Source organism: Hevea brasiliensis, chromosome 14 (genome assembly GCF_030052815.1).
Source record: "Hevea brasiliensis isolate MT/VB/25A 57/8 chromosome 14, ASM3005281v1, whole genome shotgun sequence".
In the NCBI taxonomy this organism is placed as follows: domain Eukaryota; kingdom Viridiplantae; phylum Streptophyta; class Magnoliopsida; order Malpighiales; family Euphorbiaceae; genus Hevea; species Hevea brasiliensis.
Window position 1 is genome coordinate 26487389 of NC_079506.1, and position 18292 is coordinate 26505680.

General features: G+C 30.4%; 1 protein-coding gene and 2 pseudogenes across 1 annotated transcript; 1 reads left to right on the plus strand and 2 right to left on the minus strand.

The window, feature by feature from the left end:
- The first annotated feature begins 4672 nt into the window (after positions 1–4672).
- On the plus strand, positions 4673–8061 carry LOC110642759 (reticulon-like protein B11; annotated as a pseudogene).
- Positions 8062–9860: 1799 nt separating this feature from the next.
- Positions 9861–10753, minus strand: LOC110642758 (50S ribosomal protein L10, chloroplastic-like; annotated as a pseudogene).
- A 2281-nt stretch (positions 10754–13034) lies between these two features.
- On the minus strand, positions 13035–17545 carry LOC110642756 (protein TIC 21, chloroplastic). The gene is made up of 4 exons (XM_021794892.2): positions 17200–17545; positions 16846–17103; positions 13787–13990; positions 13035–13409 (listed from the first exon to the last, which is right to left on the minus strand). Exons 1-4 carry the CDS (start codon positions 17485–17487, stop codon positions 13296–13298), a joined length of 864 nt encoding a protein of 287 aa, XP_021650584.2. The 5' UTR covers positions 17488–17545; the 3' UTR covers positions 13035–13295.
- Positions 17546–18292: the final 747 nt, after the last annotated feature.

Consider the following 18292-nt stretch of genomic DNA (forward strand, 5'->3'; position numbering starts at 1 on the left):
ACATATTTTTTTAAAAAGTTCAAATTTTCTTATAAAGTGTTTATAATGAATTGAGAATGCTCCAAAAAATTAGTTTAAATATGGGGTCAAACATTTGCAATACAAAATATTAAAAATTAAATTTAATGAGCTTTTAGACAAGTGGAATTAGAATTGAGAGTTGTGAGATTTTGAATCTAATTTTTTTTGAGAAATTATTATATATTATTATTATATGTATAAAAGATAAATTTTGATCGCCAATTATAATAAAATTCAAATATAAAATTTATAGCCTAATATATAAATTCAATCTTGAACTTTATAAAAAAAAAAAAACAAAAAAACCTAATGACATCCTCAATTTGTTCTATATTTTAACTATTTTAATATAATCTTACCAAAGAGGGTGTGAAAATGTGCCCTTTACTATAATGTTAGTGTAAAATAATGGATAAAGGTTCAATTTAGCTCATAAAAACCCACAAGTTTGTATTTAAGGTTAAATATGTCCAATTTTTGGAAATAAAATAAAATATTATTATTTTTTATTTTTTTAATGATAAAATATTAATGTTTAAATTTTAAAAATTATTTATAATTTTAGTTAAAAATAAAAAAAAATTGAAAAATAAAGAAAAAGATGCATATTCTAAAACACTACAATAAAATAATATAATTCAACCTACAACTCAACCACTAAGAATCCTAAAACAACAAACCCATATCAAATAACAAAGATTCAATAAACCCAAATCAAATGACAAAGCTTTAACGAGCCCAACAGTCTCCATTATCGTCCAATTTGAGATTTTTAACCAATGGTGATTCAAAGCTTACGTTCTATGGTTTTTTATTATCAATGCTAGAATGGGCGGCACCTGAAGAGGTATTGAGTATGAAGACAATGGATTGACACCTGAAGAGGTGTTGAGCATGAAGACAATGGATTCAGTGATGCTGAACATGGGGTTGCATTGATTTTTACCTTAGAAGGAATTCAAACAGTATCTTGCTCTCTACCTTGTTCTGCTTGCTTGCAATACCACTGCCACAAAATCTGCAATAAGACCTCTTCTTCTTACCAAGCATTAGGTGGACATGGGTCTGTGATGTGTTCGAAGGAGGTATTATGACGTGTTGAGTGGCAATGCTGTATATATGGGTCTGCCAGGGATGAGTGTTAGAGTAGAAATTCGATGTATTGTGATGAGTATTTAAGGTATTCGAGTTGAGAGTGAACTCTGTTTGATAATGCGATTTCGAGGAGAAAAGGGAGTAAATTTTCGGCTTGAGAAAGTTGGATTATTAGAGTTTCACATATGAATCTCATATCAAGTCAAAGGAAGGTAGAGTGAAGGGATTATGCATAGAAGAAGGAAGATAGTTTTTGTTCCTTATTTTTTAATTTAATTTAAATTGATAAATAATTTTAATTTTATAAATAGAAAATTAATAAAATATTATTAAAATAATAACAGTTCACAAGGCTAGACTAATTTGAACCTTATCAGAAAGTTTTGGGTTTATTTGAGTTAAAATATAAAAATGGGTGCATTTGAACTTTTTAACAAAGTTAAGGGCTAATTTGACCCTTTCTCATAAATCAATTATCCAATAATTACTTTAGATTTTTTTTTATATATATATATCTTTCTCCTCTAATAGATTCACACTCTTTCCTTAAGTCTGCCTAAAGTTTTTTTTTTTTTTTTTTTTTTCTTCATAGGATCTTCAATGTTAGGGTTAGCATGATCACTTACATTCTTAATAAAATCAAGCTAACAAAACTTCTCAATTATTACTGCTAAATATGAACGAGTCTTTACTTTTATCTTTTATCCATTATTTAAAAAATAACTACTAAAATAATAATATCCAACTACAATCTCTGTCATCAAACATACCAAAAAATGGTTTAATGTTTCTTTTATATCCACAATGAACAATGGCTTTCCCGATTATGATGGTTGGTTACTGGTATGTCAACTCAAACATGATGATGAAAATTTCTCCGTTTAAATCTTCACAATAACATCATTAATGAGGTAATTCCCATGAATAATATTGGGTTTAAAACTTTTTAGAGGTATAATAGTAATTTCTCAAAAGATTAGTATTTTTACTATTATCATATAAATTTTATGGGACATTGGCCCACAAAATTTTAATAAAAATTCTAAATTTTTTTTAGAAATATAGACATAGTAATAGTTTTTTAAAAATCAATATTTTCTTACTATTATCTATCAGACTTTGATTGGACATTGGGTTCAATATTTTATAAATTTTTAGGAATTTATTAATAATTTTATATAAAAAAAAACTTTGAATTTTTTAGTGCTTTAAATAATGATATCAACCATGAAATACAAATCTTTTATCAAAAAAATAAAAAAAATCTAAAATATCATCACTTCTTGGCCTCTTATTCTTTATTAATTTTATTTTACCACAATCACTAATTTCTATTTTATGAAATTTAAGTTATTAGATAAGACTATCAAATGGAAGTCTAAGCATATTTTCTCATATTCTTTTCATTAATTTGAAATTTTAATGACTTTATTATATTTTTGAAATATATCAATTGTTATAATTTCATCATACTCAAAAAAAAAAAAAATTCTTTCATAAATTAAAACCATGTCATTTTTTTTAAAAATTAAATTCAAAATAAATTTGATAAAATTTTTAATTTTAGACTACCAATATATTGTAAGTTCAATATTATATTTTAATTAACACAATTCTATTTAATTTACCAATTCAATTTTATTTAAAATAAATTTTCTTTTAAATATATACACACACATACGCACACACAGAAACGGAACCAATAAATTGAGCAAGTGGGATCAATACTTAATTTAAAGAAAAAAATATTATATATAATGATAAATTATTTATTGATTATAATAATGTATATAAAGATGTAACAATGATTGAGTAGAAAAAATAATTTCATAAAATAATAAACTCTCGTTATAATTTTAAATTTATAATATTTTTCAAAATTTATCATTTTTAAAAATATTACTTGATTGTTTCATCATTGATACTATAAAAAAATATCTTTCAATATATTATAATTAAATAATCATTCAACTCAATTATATAATTGAGTCTTCATAATTTTCATCACAGGAAATACTCTTTAACACTTGCAATTGTAAAAGATAACATCAATACCAATTTGACTAGCTAACAAACTAATCAATATATTAGATTTTTCATATATTACATGTCAATTATTAAAATAATAAGTAGAATAATTATTAATCTAAATGTCAATTATTATTATATAATAAGCATAATAATTGTTAAAAGAATAAGTGAATTTATTAAATATAATAATAATTTTAACACTTACGATTGCAACAAATAAAATCAACACTAATTTCATTAGCTAACAAGCTAATCAATATATTAGATTTTTTGCATATTACATACTAATTATTAAAATAATAGGTAAAATAATTATTAATCTAAACACTAATTATTATTATTATATAATAAGTAGTTAAGTACTATAATTATCAAAACAATAAGTGAATTCATTTAATACAATAATATTTTAATGGAAAAAAATTATTCTAATTTAAAAAAAAAAATAAATTGAGTGGGTTAATTGACCCACAATTTACAAGGCAGATTCACCCTTTATATGTATATATTTACGAACTACACCCCTGAATGAGTTGATAAATTTTAATTTGAGTTCTCAAGTGGGAGATAATTTAGTTACAACCACCAGTCTCTTGCAGGAGCATTAACTTGATAGATCATAGACTTGACGACATTTTCTTCTAATCGATGTGTGCAATTTCTTGAGAGTCTTCGAGATGTGGTTCTTGTATTTTCCTCCATAATATCTGATTTCATTTTCCTCTGATCTCTGTGTGTCCTCAAGTCCCATAAAAAAATAAACAAGGGAAATTCAAGTAGCCCCAGCTCCGTGCATTCTTTAAAGTTCCTCCATAACATAGTAAATAGTAGTGTTCCGAGTAAAAATTTCATATGTAGATCAATCAACTTTTTCTTTTGTATGTATTTAAGGTAGTTTTATTTTATCTTCCAAAATGATGATCATTTTGTTTTGGAAATAAATCAATCCCAAAATTGTTTTGATTTGATTTTGTTATATGACAATACACAATCCAATATTTTTTTTTTTTATATCCCTTGTGTTTTTCTGCAATCAAACATTGCCTCACAGTCGTAAACAATAAATGATCAAACGAAATGAAAAAAAAAGAGTTTAGTTTTGAATTTTAAAAATTTTGATTATTTTAGTTTGATTTTAAATAAAAATAAATAAATTCAATTGAATCAAATTGTTTTATTAATTTTTAAATTATTTTATTTTTAAAGAGAATTTATGTATTATATGTATTTATATATATATATATATATAAATTATTTAATTTTATTGATTAATAATTATTAAGTTTAAATTAAAATCAAAATTAGATTAAATAATTTTAAAATTAAGTATAAATAAAAAAATTCATTAAAATCTAACAATTATCAGTTCAAATTAAATTGCAATAAATTAAAATTTTTAATTTTTCATGCATTTTAATTTAATTTAATTTTTAAAATATAATAATTTAATTAATTTAATTTTGACGATTAATTCCGTTTAATAAATAGCTATAATAAAATTGTCGTATCCAAGGAGATACAAAGATTACATGGGCAAGTTCCCAGGCCAATGAAAAAAGAAAAAACACTCACATGAATCTATACGTTATCTCCCTCGAATATCAGTTTCCTCTGCTTCTTCTTTGTCAGTGCGGTTTTGTATTCTCTTTTCCCTGTCTATGCTCTCATTCCCTCTTTCTCTGTAATCTCTTCTTTAATTATAAAATCTAAATTGTATTTTCATGGGAGAATCCATTCCTGCTCGTTGCATATCCGTTCATCAAGCTCTTGGCGGCGGCGCAGGTAAACCGCATCTTCTCTCGATAATCTAATTATTACTCAATACAAATGGAAACCGATTTATCTATAATCATAACTTTGTCTGTGATTTTGACCCCAGATGGATCTGATCTTTCAGATGATGAATTTTTGTCTTCTAATTTTGTCAATTTTATTTATTGTAGTAGTGGCTGATTTGCTGTTATGGAAGATATGATGTGGGAGTGTTACGATTCTAGTTACAGCGACTACCTTGTGGATGCTGTTTGAGTAAGCCGGTTATAATCTCTTGTCTTTTTTAGCTAATGTGTTATTGCTTCTCGTCGCCATTCTCTTCTTCTGGGCCAAATCTGCTTCCCTTCTCAACAGGTTCTCTTTCATGTCCCTTTTGCATCTCAATGTTTTTTAATTTGAAAATTTTGCCATTATCAGTTGTACTTGAATAATAAAGCAAAGCAACCATGGACAAGATAAGGGTAATTCTTCTTTTGGAATTAAAAAAAAGATAGATCTTTCTTCTCTAGCTTTCATTTTCTAAAATGGAAAATGATTAGTTCTGTGCATCAGGCCTCTGCCTCCCCTGCCTGACCTGGAAATTTCTGAGGAGACTATTGTCAAGGCTGCTGGTGTGCTTCAAGTGTATGCTAATCATGCGCTGTCAATTGCACGTGAGATTGTAATCGGCAGAAATTTGAAATTGTTCCTTCAGGTTAGGAGATATAACCCCTCAATTGAACTTTTTATGCAAGATTTTGGATTTGTTTATTTTATTTTATTTTTATTGATTAATTACAAAATACTTCCTGATATTTGCATTAAAATACACTTTTATAATTGCTGTTAGCAATTTTAAGCCCTATACTACCATCTGTGAAAATCACAAAATTTTGAGCAACTGGTTACTGAATTGTTTTATAATACGGTAATTTAGAGATTATAGTCCTACTAAATTTTGAAACTTTACTTTGGAGACTAAAGTGTAATCAAATCCAAAATTTTAGGGACTTAAGTGTAGTGAATTTTATAATCATGTACTAAAAAGTTGAATTATTAACAATCTTCAATGACTAGAATTATTATAGTAAGGACCAAAGTGTATATTATAGAAAACCTCAAGGGTCTCTTTTTAATTAATCCTATTTTTATTGATTCAAGCAGCTTGTTTTTTCCATGCATTATTGACATGCAATGGGATTCTTTAGGTCGCTTTTGGTTTGTGGTTAGCATCATATATTGGTAGTCTCTGCAATTTCCTCACTCTTGTCTATATTGGTAATTTCTTTGCTGTCCACTGTTTCTCTAATTCTCTTATTGGGCATATGATTAAGGGGTTTGCTAAATAATAATTCCTTTTTGTATGTTAATTCTGCAGGGGTTCTCCTTAGCCTTTCAGTTCCTGTACTTTATGACAAATACCAGCACCACATTGATGAAAAGTTGTCTGTAACACACAGAATTATTCAAACACAGTATAGGAAAATTGATGATAGCCTTCTAAAGAAGATTCCACTACCATCAAGCAAGGAAAAAAAGATTCAGTAGGTAAGTCTGTTACTAGAATCCAATTTTCATGCCAAGGCATCGGGCTAAAGAAAATATATAGGAAGACAAAAGTATCAGACTCCATATTTGATACAGAAAAGATTGTAAGTGCATATCTCCATATGAGTGAGGGAAAACAATACTCTAGATTTCTTAGAATTCAGTTGGGAAAAATAAGGAAAAAAAAAGATAAGGAAATAGGTGAGCTTTAGGGAAATAAAATAGGGAACGAGTAGAGAGAGAGAAGAATGGGGGAAAATAGAGGAATGAGAGAGAGTGGAGAGTGGAAAAATGGAAAAGCAAGAAACAGGGCTTTTTTGGAGTGTTTGGATGGAAATCAAGAGAGAGGGGGTTGGCTAGAGGGCACTATGGAACTTATTTTGCTGGAACTCTCTCTCTCTCTCTCTGTGTGCGTGTGTGTGTGTGTGTGTGTGTGTGTGTGTGTGTGTGTGTGTGTTGCTTTCAATTTTGATTTGGCTGTATTACAATATACCATAAACTAATACTCGCCTTATATCAACAGTTTAGAGTATATAATATCAAGTAAATAGAAAAGATGAATGGTGCCTGTCAAAATGTGACAGAGTTGTGCTGAGCTGTGCCTTATTTGCCTGGAAAAAAGTTGTGTTCCTAGGCAATAAGGCGTGCACCTCAGTTAGGTTGCCCACCTGGCCACGGTGGAGGTGCTCAACTTAAAGTCTGTTGAGCCTCTCCTTGAACAACTCCAAGAAAACGAATGCATCTGCTAATAGATTGCAATTTGCAAAGTGCTGCTAAACTCTAATGAAATTTCCTTTAAACTTAGTTCGCTAAAGCTCTTTGTGTGTTGAATCATACACTATGTTTGCTGTAGTGATAGAAAGTCAATAGCCTAGCAGGCACCCTATCAATCCACTTACAAACTGCGTCCACAGATTTTCAATTGATGAACTGTGGTAGTTTCTATTTGGTTTTAATTTTTGATGCTGCACTTGTAAACCTTCTGCACCCTTGGTTGCAACTTTACATCATTGCCATCAAAAGAATATCATACCAAGCCAATTGGTTTTACATCTTGCACTCTACCTCAGCAAGTTTATGTTTTTTACGTACGCATCAATATCTGATGACATCTGATCAGATATTATGATATCTGATCAGGGGTTTTGTCAAACATTTACAAATTTTATTTAATCAATTTGTACTTTCTGTTTAAAGGTCCTTAGCATGTATAGGTTTTGCTATTTAGATGCACTTGTTTTTAATATTGTTGTGTCGCCTAGCATTCCTCTTTTGATTTGTGGTTTATGCAATCCATTTTCTCTTTTATAATTATTTTGACTTGGTACATTAGTTACTGTGTTTTTAGCTAGTTTCATGCAAAAATAACTGGCATTGTTGGTTTTAAATTTTATCTCCATTACCTATTGTCTTCTGCGTAAACACTTAAACATAGAGAAATCAAGATAGATGTGATCCTTGTATGCTGATAAATTGTGCTAGTATATAGGTTAGATTTTTGCTTTCATCCTGTTTTTCTCACCAACATCATGTGGCAGCAAGAGTTGTGTTATTGAATGTAAATATGCTTTCAATGACATCATTTCTCATTAATCTTACTATCACTATTTGACTTATGGAGAGTTGCATGGGTAACTATCTTGGAAAAAAAAAAAAAAAAAAAAAAAAACTATGTGCTTTGGTCAAATAGCTTTACATTCATTCGCTCGGCTTCTTTGCTCCTTTTTCTTTATTGTTATTTTACTCCTGTTACTATTATTACAAATGTGGATATTTAGGGAGTAGCTGAGGGAATTAAGTAACATCCACTTTGATACAGGGTTCCAAGTAGTTCAGCAAAGTGTGACTAGGGGTGTGGAGATTGGTTGTCAACATAGGATCAGGTTCCATTCTACTCGGATTCTCAGTATTAGTATCAAATATCAGTTACAGTAATATTCAGGTTCAGGAATTAAATGGCCACTACAAGTGGGAGAATATTCAATTTTTGGGTTGCTTTTGTTGTGTTTAGTCTTCTGTGAGAGTTTTTTGGTCCCTTTTGGCCAAAAAGATAAGAATGTATGACATTGGTGCCACAAGTTCATGTTGCTTGCTGCAAAAAATGTAAAATAAAAATAAAAAAATCAAATGATATTAAATGCATGGTGCACAAACCCTAATAAATTAAATTAGTGGGATTTTTTTTTTTTTTTTTTTTTGGTCTAAGTGCTCATTGACCAGAGGGAACTTGTCACCGAGAGGAGCATATTAGATCTCCAACGCCGGAGCAATGTTGTGACCCATGGCCAAGGCATTGGCAGCAAAATTTATTTCTTGTAACGAGTGACGAGCAACACATTGTCTCTTTTGCTGTAAAAGTAAATGACAATTCCGAATCAAAACAGCTAAGGAATGATGAGAAATAGAACCTGATAGAATAAGCCGAACTGTTGCAAGAGAATTTGACTCTAAAAGGACCCCATTTGCCATCCCAAGCTAAAGTAATCCCTAGACGAGTTGCTAACAGTTCAGCCTGAAGAATAGGGCGATGCCCAAACTTCAAGGAAAATCCCACAATAGCGAACCAAAGAATTACGAATAAGCAGCAGCGGTGGGCAATGGGCATAGTTCAATGTTTGCTGCACATGTGTCGCAATAAATAGAATCCCACAAGGAGCGAGGGACTCGAAGAGAATTGAGGATTGTCTTCGAAACTAAAGAGTAACGACTACATATATTTGACATAGCCATATTCCGAGTTTGTCTACTAACATAACAAAGAAGACATTCGCAAGCAGTCAACCAGTGTTTTTAAACAAAAAAAAAAGGACTCCAAAGCAATAACATAAACAGTTCTTCAAAAGCAAAGCAATAAAACAGAGAGTTGAGTATGTGAAAGATAGGGGCAACCATGATGTCTCATGGGTAGGACATTGAATCAGTCTTATCCCTAAGAAGACCACAAAGCTGTTTAAGCAGCTGAACGTTCCACATATAAGTTTGCTGCATCAACAAAAGAATGTCACTTACAAATCTCATATCCATCACCAACCATAACGAAACCTTAATTTCAAATTAGTTGGGATTTACCATGTGAATTCTTTTTCGCTGTTCAGCTTAATTAGACATTAAATCTGCATAATATCGAAAACTTATAAATCCAAAGTCCCATATCCTGAACTTGTAAATCCAAAATTCCATGTCCTGGTTCTTTTTTCAGGGGCTCAGTAAATATGTGCAATTATAAGTAACCAAAATTTCCAAACCATTAAAGCATGACAGAATAAACTCATAATAGACATAATAATACATCTCCTGATAACAAAAACAGCCTTAACTTCATTTATTAGAAGCGAAAACCAAGATATCTTAAAAACTCAGTATCAACAAACTTGCAAAGACAATCCACAATCAAAACTTAACATTGCCAGACAATCTTGCTACTTTCTTAAGCTTCAATCAAATTGAAATCAAAACAACCGACCCCAACTTCACTTAAAGCATTCCAAACTACAGAAAAGAGGTTTCAAAGTCACATTTACAACAGCCCCTCTCAACATCACCTATTCAAACAACCAAGTCCAATTACAGAAACCATGCAGAATAATTTTCATTGGAATTCAAGATCACTATCCGGATTAGAATATTACAAAATTCTTCAGAAAGCATTGCATTTTTTTTGAAAACCAAATCCAAATGAGTCCAGTGACACAGGTAACCATTAATTTTGTTGCAGCAATTCAGAAACCACAAAATTGAGTTTTCAAAAGAATGCACCTACATTCACTATTGTCCACCACTCTCATCTTCCAGCTTCTTCACATAAGCCTCCAGCAACATAATCACATCCTTGGCAGGCCATTGCAGGGCTCTGCAAGGCCCCCAAAATCTTAGAATATATCTCAGCTCTGGATGGTATTTTCTCCAGCTGCTTAAAATCTCCAGGCCCATAAAACTTCCCCTCAAAAACCGCCCCAGTAAAGTCATTATTCTCCAACTTCTCCTTCTGGAAATTCCTGTACGGCTTAATAGCCTCAGGTATCTCCTCACCATGCACAAAAAGCCAAGCGTTCTTACCCTTCATGCAGGGCTTCAAGGGCTCCCCTTGGGTACCCTCTATGGCTTTATAGACCAAAGTGTTCTTCGCTACAAGGAGTTTGGTGGATTCAGGCAATGATCTCCTCAATTCTTGGAATTGCTTAACGGTAAAGCCCGTATATTTTATGGCAGCCAAGAGGTAACAGTTCTCGAGCTGTGTTTTGACGGTTTCTACGGTTTCTTCTTTCTTGATGCGGGAAATGGCGGATTTGATGGAGTTGGTCTGCGGGGGGTGGATTTTTAGAATGGTTTAGAGATTGAAATGGGTTTGCGGGACTAAAATGGATAAGAGTTTGGGAAGGTGTGGCCTTGAAGGAAGTGCAAGAGTCCATAGTAGTGGAGAAGCGATAGGAAGAGTGGAGATTTGAGGCTTATCAATGTCTCTCGTGTTAAGCAGAGACAGAGTCAGCTGCTTCGTTCTAGTTTCTATCGTTTCTTAATTTTTAAAAAATAAGAATTTATAGACTCTCAAAAAAAAACTGTAAGATTAATTTTTATTTTGATTAAATTTTGTGTTTGTAAAGTATATATGTTTTAATTTTATTTTTTAAAATTAAAAATATTATGTTTTTAAGAAAATAAAATTATTTATGAACTTTTTCATTTCATTTTCTAGGACATTATTATATTTTAAAATATATGTAACTATAATAATTTTTTTTATAAATTAAGGTAAAAATATATATTTTTAAGAAAATAAATTTATTTATGATTTCTTTTTGAAGTTTTCATTTTCTGAGACTTACTATTAAATTTTAAAACATATCTAACTGAAATAAATTTATTGCTTCATAAATAAAAATAAAATGGAAAGTGAGTATATTTATTTTTTACTTTAATAGTTTAAATTATATTATGAAATTATTTAAATTATATTCTATTAAAAAAATCGAATTAAATTCTAATATAGCCATTGTTTTAAATGGATGACTTTTTTTCCTTTTTGAAATTTAAAATTTTTTAAAATTTTAATTTAATTAATTTTTTTATTAATTTTTATATTTAAAATGCAAGTATTTAATTTTTTTTTAATTAAAAATTTTTTTATTAAAATAAAAATCAACTCCAATTTTGTGAAAATTTAATTAAAATTTTCCTAAGAAAATTTTTAGATTCTTACCATTGATTTCCTCTAAAGTAGTTTCTTGCATTAAAATTTTGTAGCAATAATTATTTAGTAAAGGCATTTGAGATTTATAACTAAATTTTGCATTTGCCTTTAAGAAACATAAAATTTAAAAAGTTTGGATAAATTATAAGTAATTGCTAAAGATTCATATTTTAAGTATAATTTATCATATTGATAAATTAATAAATTGTACAATATGAAAAAGAGACTTGTTTTTTTCTTATATTTTTATAGAACTCACATTTATCACTAAGTAGTCTAAAATTTTATTTCTTAAGTAATAATTAAAAATACTTTTTTTGATATTTAAAAAAGATTAATGAGATTGCACCATTTTTCTTATAAAATAATGTAAATTAAAAAATATTAAATTTTATAATTATTCCTAGTAATTTAGGGCATAATACATAAAGAATATTTTAATAAAAATTATATTTATTCTATTTAAAATATTATATATGTATATATTATATTTTCGATTTAACATATAAAATTATTTAAATATAAACAAAACCTCAAGACTTAAGGGCATGTATTGTTTATTTATGGAAAATAATTTTTTTAATATTTTTTAATTTTAAAAAATTGTAATTTACACTTTTTATAAAAAAAAAAGAAGATATAAAATAATGTCTTCACTTATCATTAATAAAAAATAAAATTTTAATTCAAAAAATAAAAAAATGTCCATACCTTTTATAATTAAAAAAAATTATAAGGTATATTTATATTTGAATTTTTTTTAATATACTTCATTTATTAATTTTATAATAATATGATTAATTGTAATAAATATTTTTAAAATAATTATTCAATTTTAATTATTAAAAAATGATATTATAATTTTATTTATAGAAGGATAATTGTTTTTTTTTTTTAAGTTTAATGAAAAATAATTGGAAAAATAGTAAAAAAAAAAACAACTTAAATCTTTCTTTTAAATCTTGATTAAATTTTATAAAACTGAAATTTAAAAAACTACACATGTGAATATGAAGGTTCATATTTTCAATTCTTTTTATCCAAATTAAATTAATTAAAAATATAGTGTATCATAATTTAGACCAGGAGGTCTAAGGTCTAAATTGTTATAAATTGAAAATAAATGAAATAAATTATAGATTTTAACAAATCTTAGGTATCAACAAATGGTCATTATTATTCTCAATCTCTCATTAATGTTTGAATTTTAAAGAGATTTAACTTTTAATTCTATTAATATTTATACTTTTTTAACTGTTAAATATTTACCGTGAAAGACCTTGAGTAATAATTGCTCTCCGCTCAAACTCATAAAGATAATTTTTTTAACCTTTCTACCAAATGAGAGCAACTTATAATTTGATCTTAGTTTTGTAAAAAGATAAAATACACACAAGAATAACAAACATGCCGCTATATATAACATATTGGACAAAGCCTTGCATTGACCATGCTTGGAATGTTCCAGTTTATCAACCAAGAAATCAACTCAAAATATTGGAAATCAATTAAATTGCACTGGTGATGATACTTTACATGACCTGAAAACTAGAAATGAACACTTTTTTGCCCTGAAATTTATCATTACTCAGTGCTGAGGATTCAACATTTTGGCTACAAAATCATGTTTTCACTTGACATTTGGTACAAGCGAGAGACTTTATGCTACTCTTGGGACTGGAATGCTTTCTGCAGCTGGCAATGTCACTGAGCGCAACAGCTCCAAGGAGAAAACAAGCCCAAGAAAATGAGAAAGAATGGTGTTTGCTGATGCCTGCGTAAGACCAACCGGATGATGAGGATGGAAGACAATCAAATAATTGGGCTGGACTGTTAATCGCTATCTCTATAATAAGTTATAGCAGTTGTTGTGTCGTGCCCTTGATATAACATTTTCGACCATCCCACTAGTTGACTCTTCATTGTGATGTGAATTCTTTAATCAAAACTGATTTCCTGGTTTTATATTTAGTTTATTTTGCTTGGACTAAGGTGCAAAGGATTGAATGCATATCCATGTAAAACGAGGGTACATTCAACATTTTCATAGTTCGTCCTATATTTGGAGGATTATAACATCGTACAGATATCCAATCTAGTGGCCCATAACATATACAGAGATAAAGCAAAAAATCAGATATGAATGAGTACCTGCACCAAGAATACATCCAATGCAAGAACTGGATTGTAACCAGGAGAGATTCCCTGGTAATAAGGATTTGCTGAGGAAGTAAGAGCCTTTGCTACTAGCAATCCAACTGTTGCTTGCATGCCAAGAATAGCAGCACCCATTCCTAACAGATTCACAACTATGCCATTTTTCAAGCCTTTCACAACATCAGCACGAGGAGGTGCCTGAAACCATAAACAATCAATGGTTATAAGAGGCATAAGAGAATCCCGTACAATGATGCATGTAAATCTATTTCAGTAATGTCCAGAAGGCTACTGTTTACTGCAATGATAAAGTTTATTGGCTTGATAATAAGTGTATGATGAACTGATCAAACCGAAAGCCGAATTTCACGTAAAAAAAGCAACTGAACAAACGGATTTAATAATTGAACCGAACGATTTCGATTCAGTTCAAAACCGTCGGTTTGCTCTCAAACGCCCAATTTCTTCCCTAAATAGGAAACCCAGCAAATAAATTACACAAACCGAAAAGCAAATCCAATTCCACAGCAAATATAATTACACAAATCATTAACAACTTAACACAACAACAGTAATTTTACAGCAAATCAAAGCTATTCATTGCAACCATTCTATACAAATCACCCATTCTATACAGATTTCAAGTACACAAATTACAAATATTTTATTCACGCAACAGCAAACCAATTGATGCCCTCGATTCAAAGCCCAAAAAGGAAAAGTTAAGAATGTCATTTGAAAAGTTTATAGGCAACGATACCCAGATCATCAAATTCAAATGACACTTTTGACTTGCCCTTTTAGGATTTAAGGGTTAAGACGATGCATGCATGAAGACAATGGTGATGGTGATGAGAAGAAAAAGAAAAACAAGAATAAGATGGTGGTGAGAAATCGATTTGGTTCCATTTTGTCTTTTAATTTTTTTGCTAAAGTAACTGAACCAAACCAAAAAACTGAAAATATCTAAAACTCAAAACTGAACCGAACCGCCCAAAATGGAAACCAAACTGATTGAACCAGTTTTTCGATTTGGACTGAATATCGCACAGCCCTAGTACGAAGTCAAGTCCTTGATGCAGGAACTTCATAGAAATATTCTGAATTCTATCAATATATTTAGGCATTAGCACTCTATCAAGGTCATGCTAGGTGAGCAACCAAAGATTGTATCAATGTTGGCATTATACCAAACTCAAGAAAGGCAGCATACAGTTTGGACCTTCCACATATAAAGAATCCTTTCTTAGATTATGTATTTCATCTTACTTGCATGATCCAAAGAAACTCATGACATAAAGACACGAAACACAAGGACAGCCAATCACAATTCTCAACTCAACTCAACTAAGCCTGTCGGCTATATGGATTCTCTTTCTCCATTCTAAACGATTTTGGGTTAAATCCTCATAAATATGTAATGCTTCTAGGTCACATTATACTACTCTCCTCCAAGTCAGTTTAGGTCTACTCCTTTTCTTTCTATCCTCTAACCTAACGTACTCTATTTGTCTAACTAGAGCCTTCGTATGTCTATGTTTCACATGACCAAACCACCTCAATCTCCCTTCTCTCAACTTATCCTCAATTGGCACCACTCCTATCTTTTCTCTAATACTTTCATTACGGATTTTATCTAATCTAGTATGACCAATCACAATTAAAAAAAGAAAAAAAAAAAAAAAGCACAAGCAAGCCAAATCTAATAGAAATACCACATAAAAGCCAATTCAAGAAGAACATTCAAAACTCCTTGCAAAGGCCAATAATGTTTGTCAGTTATGATTTTTCATCAATCTTCTTCCTATACAAGCCAATACATTGATGGCAACTTTTGCATGATTTGGATGCTCCTTATGGTCCAACAAGTTCTGTGCCTCATATTTGTGAACCTAGTTAATTTCTTAGTTCAAGTCAAAAGTTTTTACCAAATTTTCACAAATGACTGTAAGAAAAATGAATCTATAATTTTTCTCAAAGACCCTTGTCCTCCAGTAGCATGCTGCAAATTTATTCTTTCACACACATAAATACTAAATGCATAAGTATAAACCATTAAAGGTAATGCATTCAATAAAGGGAGTAGCTAGCAACCAACCCATCTTCAAATATTTTTAATTCAATAAAAATCTGACCTAGATTTATCAACACTAAATTACACAGTAGTATCATGCATTTAAATCAAAACAAACATGCTATTCTTGCAAATAAGCCAATCAACCTCATTCTGTTTGGATTGTACCAGCCGCAACTAGCATACTTGAAAATAAAAGTTTTGTATAAGGTTAACAAACTCAATAAAGGAATTCACAAGACTCAATTTATTTACTTCAATCAAGTTATCAACTGGCAGAAAGCATCAAGGTTTCTTTTAGCTGTAACTGTACATATCCAGACTAGTGCCTCATCTTTTTAAAATCATTTCATAATGATAAATCATAATGTGACAAGTGATTAGCATCTGGTGCTTTAGTAAGAACCATTTATCACCCCCATTCTTTCTTTGCTGTGATTATAACAAAAGTACAATTACCACCTTGTTTCTATAAGATGATGCATCTTACCTTACGCACATCCTACCTTATGAATAAAAAAGCCAGCAGAAACGATTTAAGTAACACTCAGATTTTAAAAGACAGGGTACATTTCTGTTTGGAATCGAGGTTAGGATTACTTTTCAAATGGGGAAAAAACCTTTTGAAATGTTGTTGCACCTAGCATTTTGAGACTATGTTTTTAACTGTTTTGGAGTTTGTATGATTGGAAAATATCAAAACATCAAAAACTAAATAAAAAACCAAAAGCATTTCATTTAATCAGTAATTTAAAGATGGTGCTTTTCTCAACCTAGTTACAACAGCAATGCCAAATAGGGAATCTAGGCATTTCAATCACCAACTTAAAAAAAAAAAAAAATCTGGAAAACAAAGATTACTGAGAATCATGCAAATTCTTAATCAATCTTCACTCAAAGAAATAATTAGGAATTCTGAAACGCATTGATTTCACAATAACTGATACCAATCAAGAAACATTTTACACAATTACTGTACCTTGGTAGGATCATAAGCAGTTTTTCGGAGCTTCTCAGAAAGGCGAATATACCCAAATGACCAAAACACCGAAATGAATGCAGCTGCTATCCCACCAGCAGTAGCATAAAAAGAAGCTGGAGACGAGATCTTCCCAGTGATTACAATAGAAAACGAAAGAATCACAGCTGCTACCACTGTGCATATTAGTTGGCCCCAAAACCCTAAACTGCCCAACCGCTTGAAATACCTCGATGTAATCTCCAATCTCTTCGCAACCTACACAAAACACAAAATGACAATCTTTCACTCCAATCCAAACAATACACAAAATATTCACAGTCAAATTCGATAAGAGACAGAAAAGGAGAGAACCTGAGCTAGCTTGGCCCTCTCCGCCTCATCGTTTGAGTGAGTGAAAGCAGGAGAAACCGGAGAAGAAGCATTTGTTTTGGTAAAGGAGAGCTTCAATTTTCTGGTTTCAAGAAGATCATAAGACAATGAAGCACAAGGGAATGAGATTGATCGCGTGAATTTGCGCGGACAATTTGAGGGATAGAGTGGTCGGTAATCTGTTAGACGGTGGCGTTGGAGGAGAGAAAGCGCAGGACCTACCGTCACAGCCGTTGCTGCTGCTGCGGCCGGCCGGAGTAGCGTCTGCATAGTTAGTGATGATGATTGCAAGTGAAGCAAAGCACAGAAGTATGGGGAAAGTATGGGTTGATACTGGCTTTTCCTTTCGAGCTGCGAAAATTAAATAATAATTATAAGTGTGAATTACTTTTTAGTCCTAAATTATGTTATAATTAATTTTTCCACCCATCTATTTTAAAAATTAACGGTTTCATCTTATATTTTTATTCCATCGTACAAAAGGTCCTTAGTTAAAAAAAATGTCGTTATTTGACATGAAATAACTATACAACCCTTGATTAAATTGCAAAATCCTTAAAAAGCCTGACCTTCTCTCTGTACATCTCTCCTCATTCAAATCTCAAATGCTATAAGAGTGTAGATGGAGACAGTGGCGAAATCAAAATTTAAGCTGGGGGACTAAGATCTTGCGAATATTTTTTTATTGTTAATAATTAAATTAGGAAAAACTTAATATGAACACACTAAAACTAAACCCATCCTAGGTGTGACATGTTAAGTGAAAAAATCTGATAAAAGTTACAAAACAAAATTACGTAGCAAAAAGAAAAGACAGGCATCTATGTTAACAAAAAGAAATAGGAGAACATCCAAAAAGACATCGAAGAAGCACAATTATTATATAATCTATATCATATCTATCTATACGTTACTTGTTGGGTCTTGACATCCTAAGCTGCACTCGTCACTCTTTCATAGCATAAAACTCATTAATTATAGAATCGATGCTAAAAGTATCAACTATCGCTTTCTCAATACAAGTAATCAAGGAATTTGCAAGAAAATCACTCCCATCTTATTATGAAGCTTAGTC

Excerpts from the sequence above, each read along its gene's own strand:
- LOC110642756 (XM_021794892.2), bottom strand. The coding sequence starts at position 17,487 with ATGCAGACGCTACTCCGGCCGGCCGCAGCAGCAGCAACGGCTGTGACG. Across the intron at positions 17,104-17,199 it reads AGAGGGCCAAGCTAGCTCAG|GTTGCGAAGAGATTGGAGAT; the intron begins GTTCTCTCCTTT and ends TGTTTTGTGTAG. Across the intron at positions 13,410-13,786 it reads TGGATGTATTCTTGGTGCAG|GCATCAGCAAACACCATTCT; the intron begins GTACTCATTCAT and ends GGTCTTACGCAG.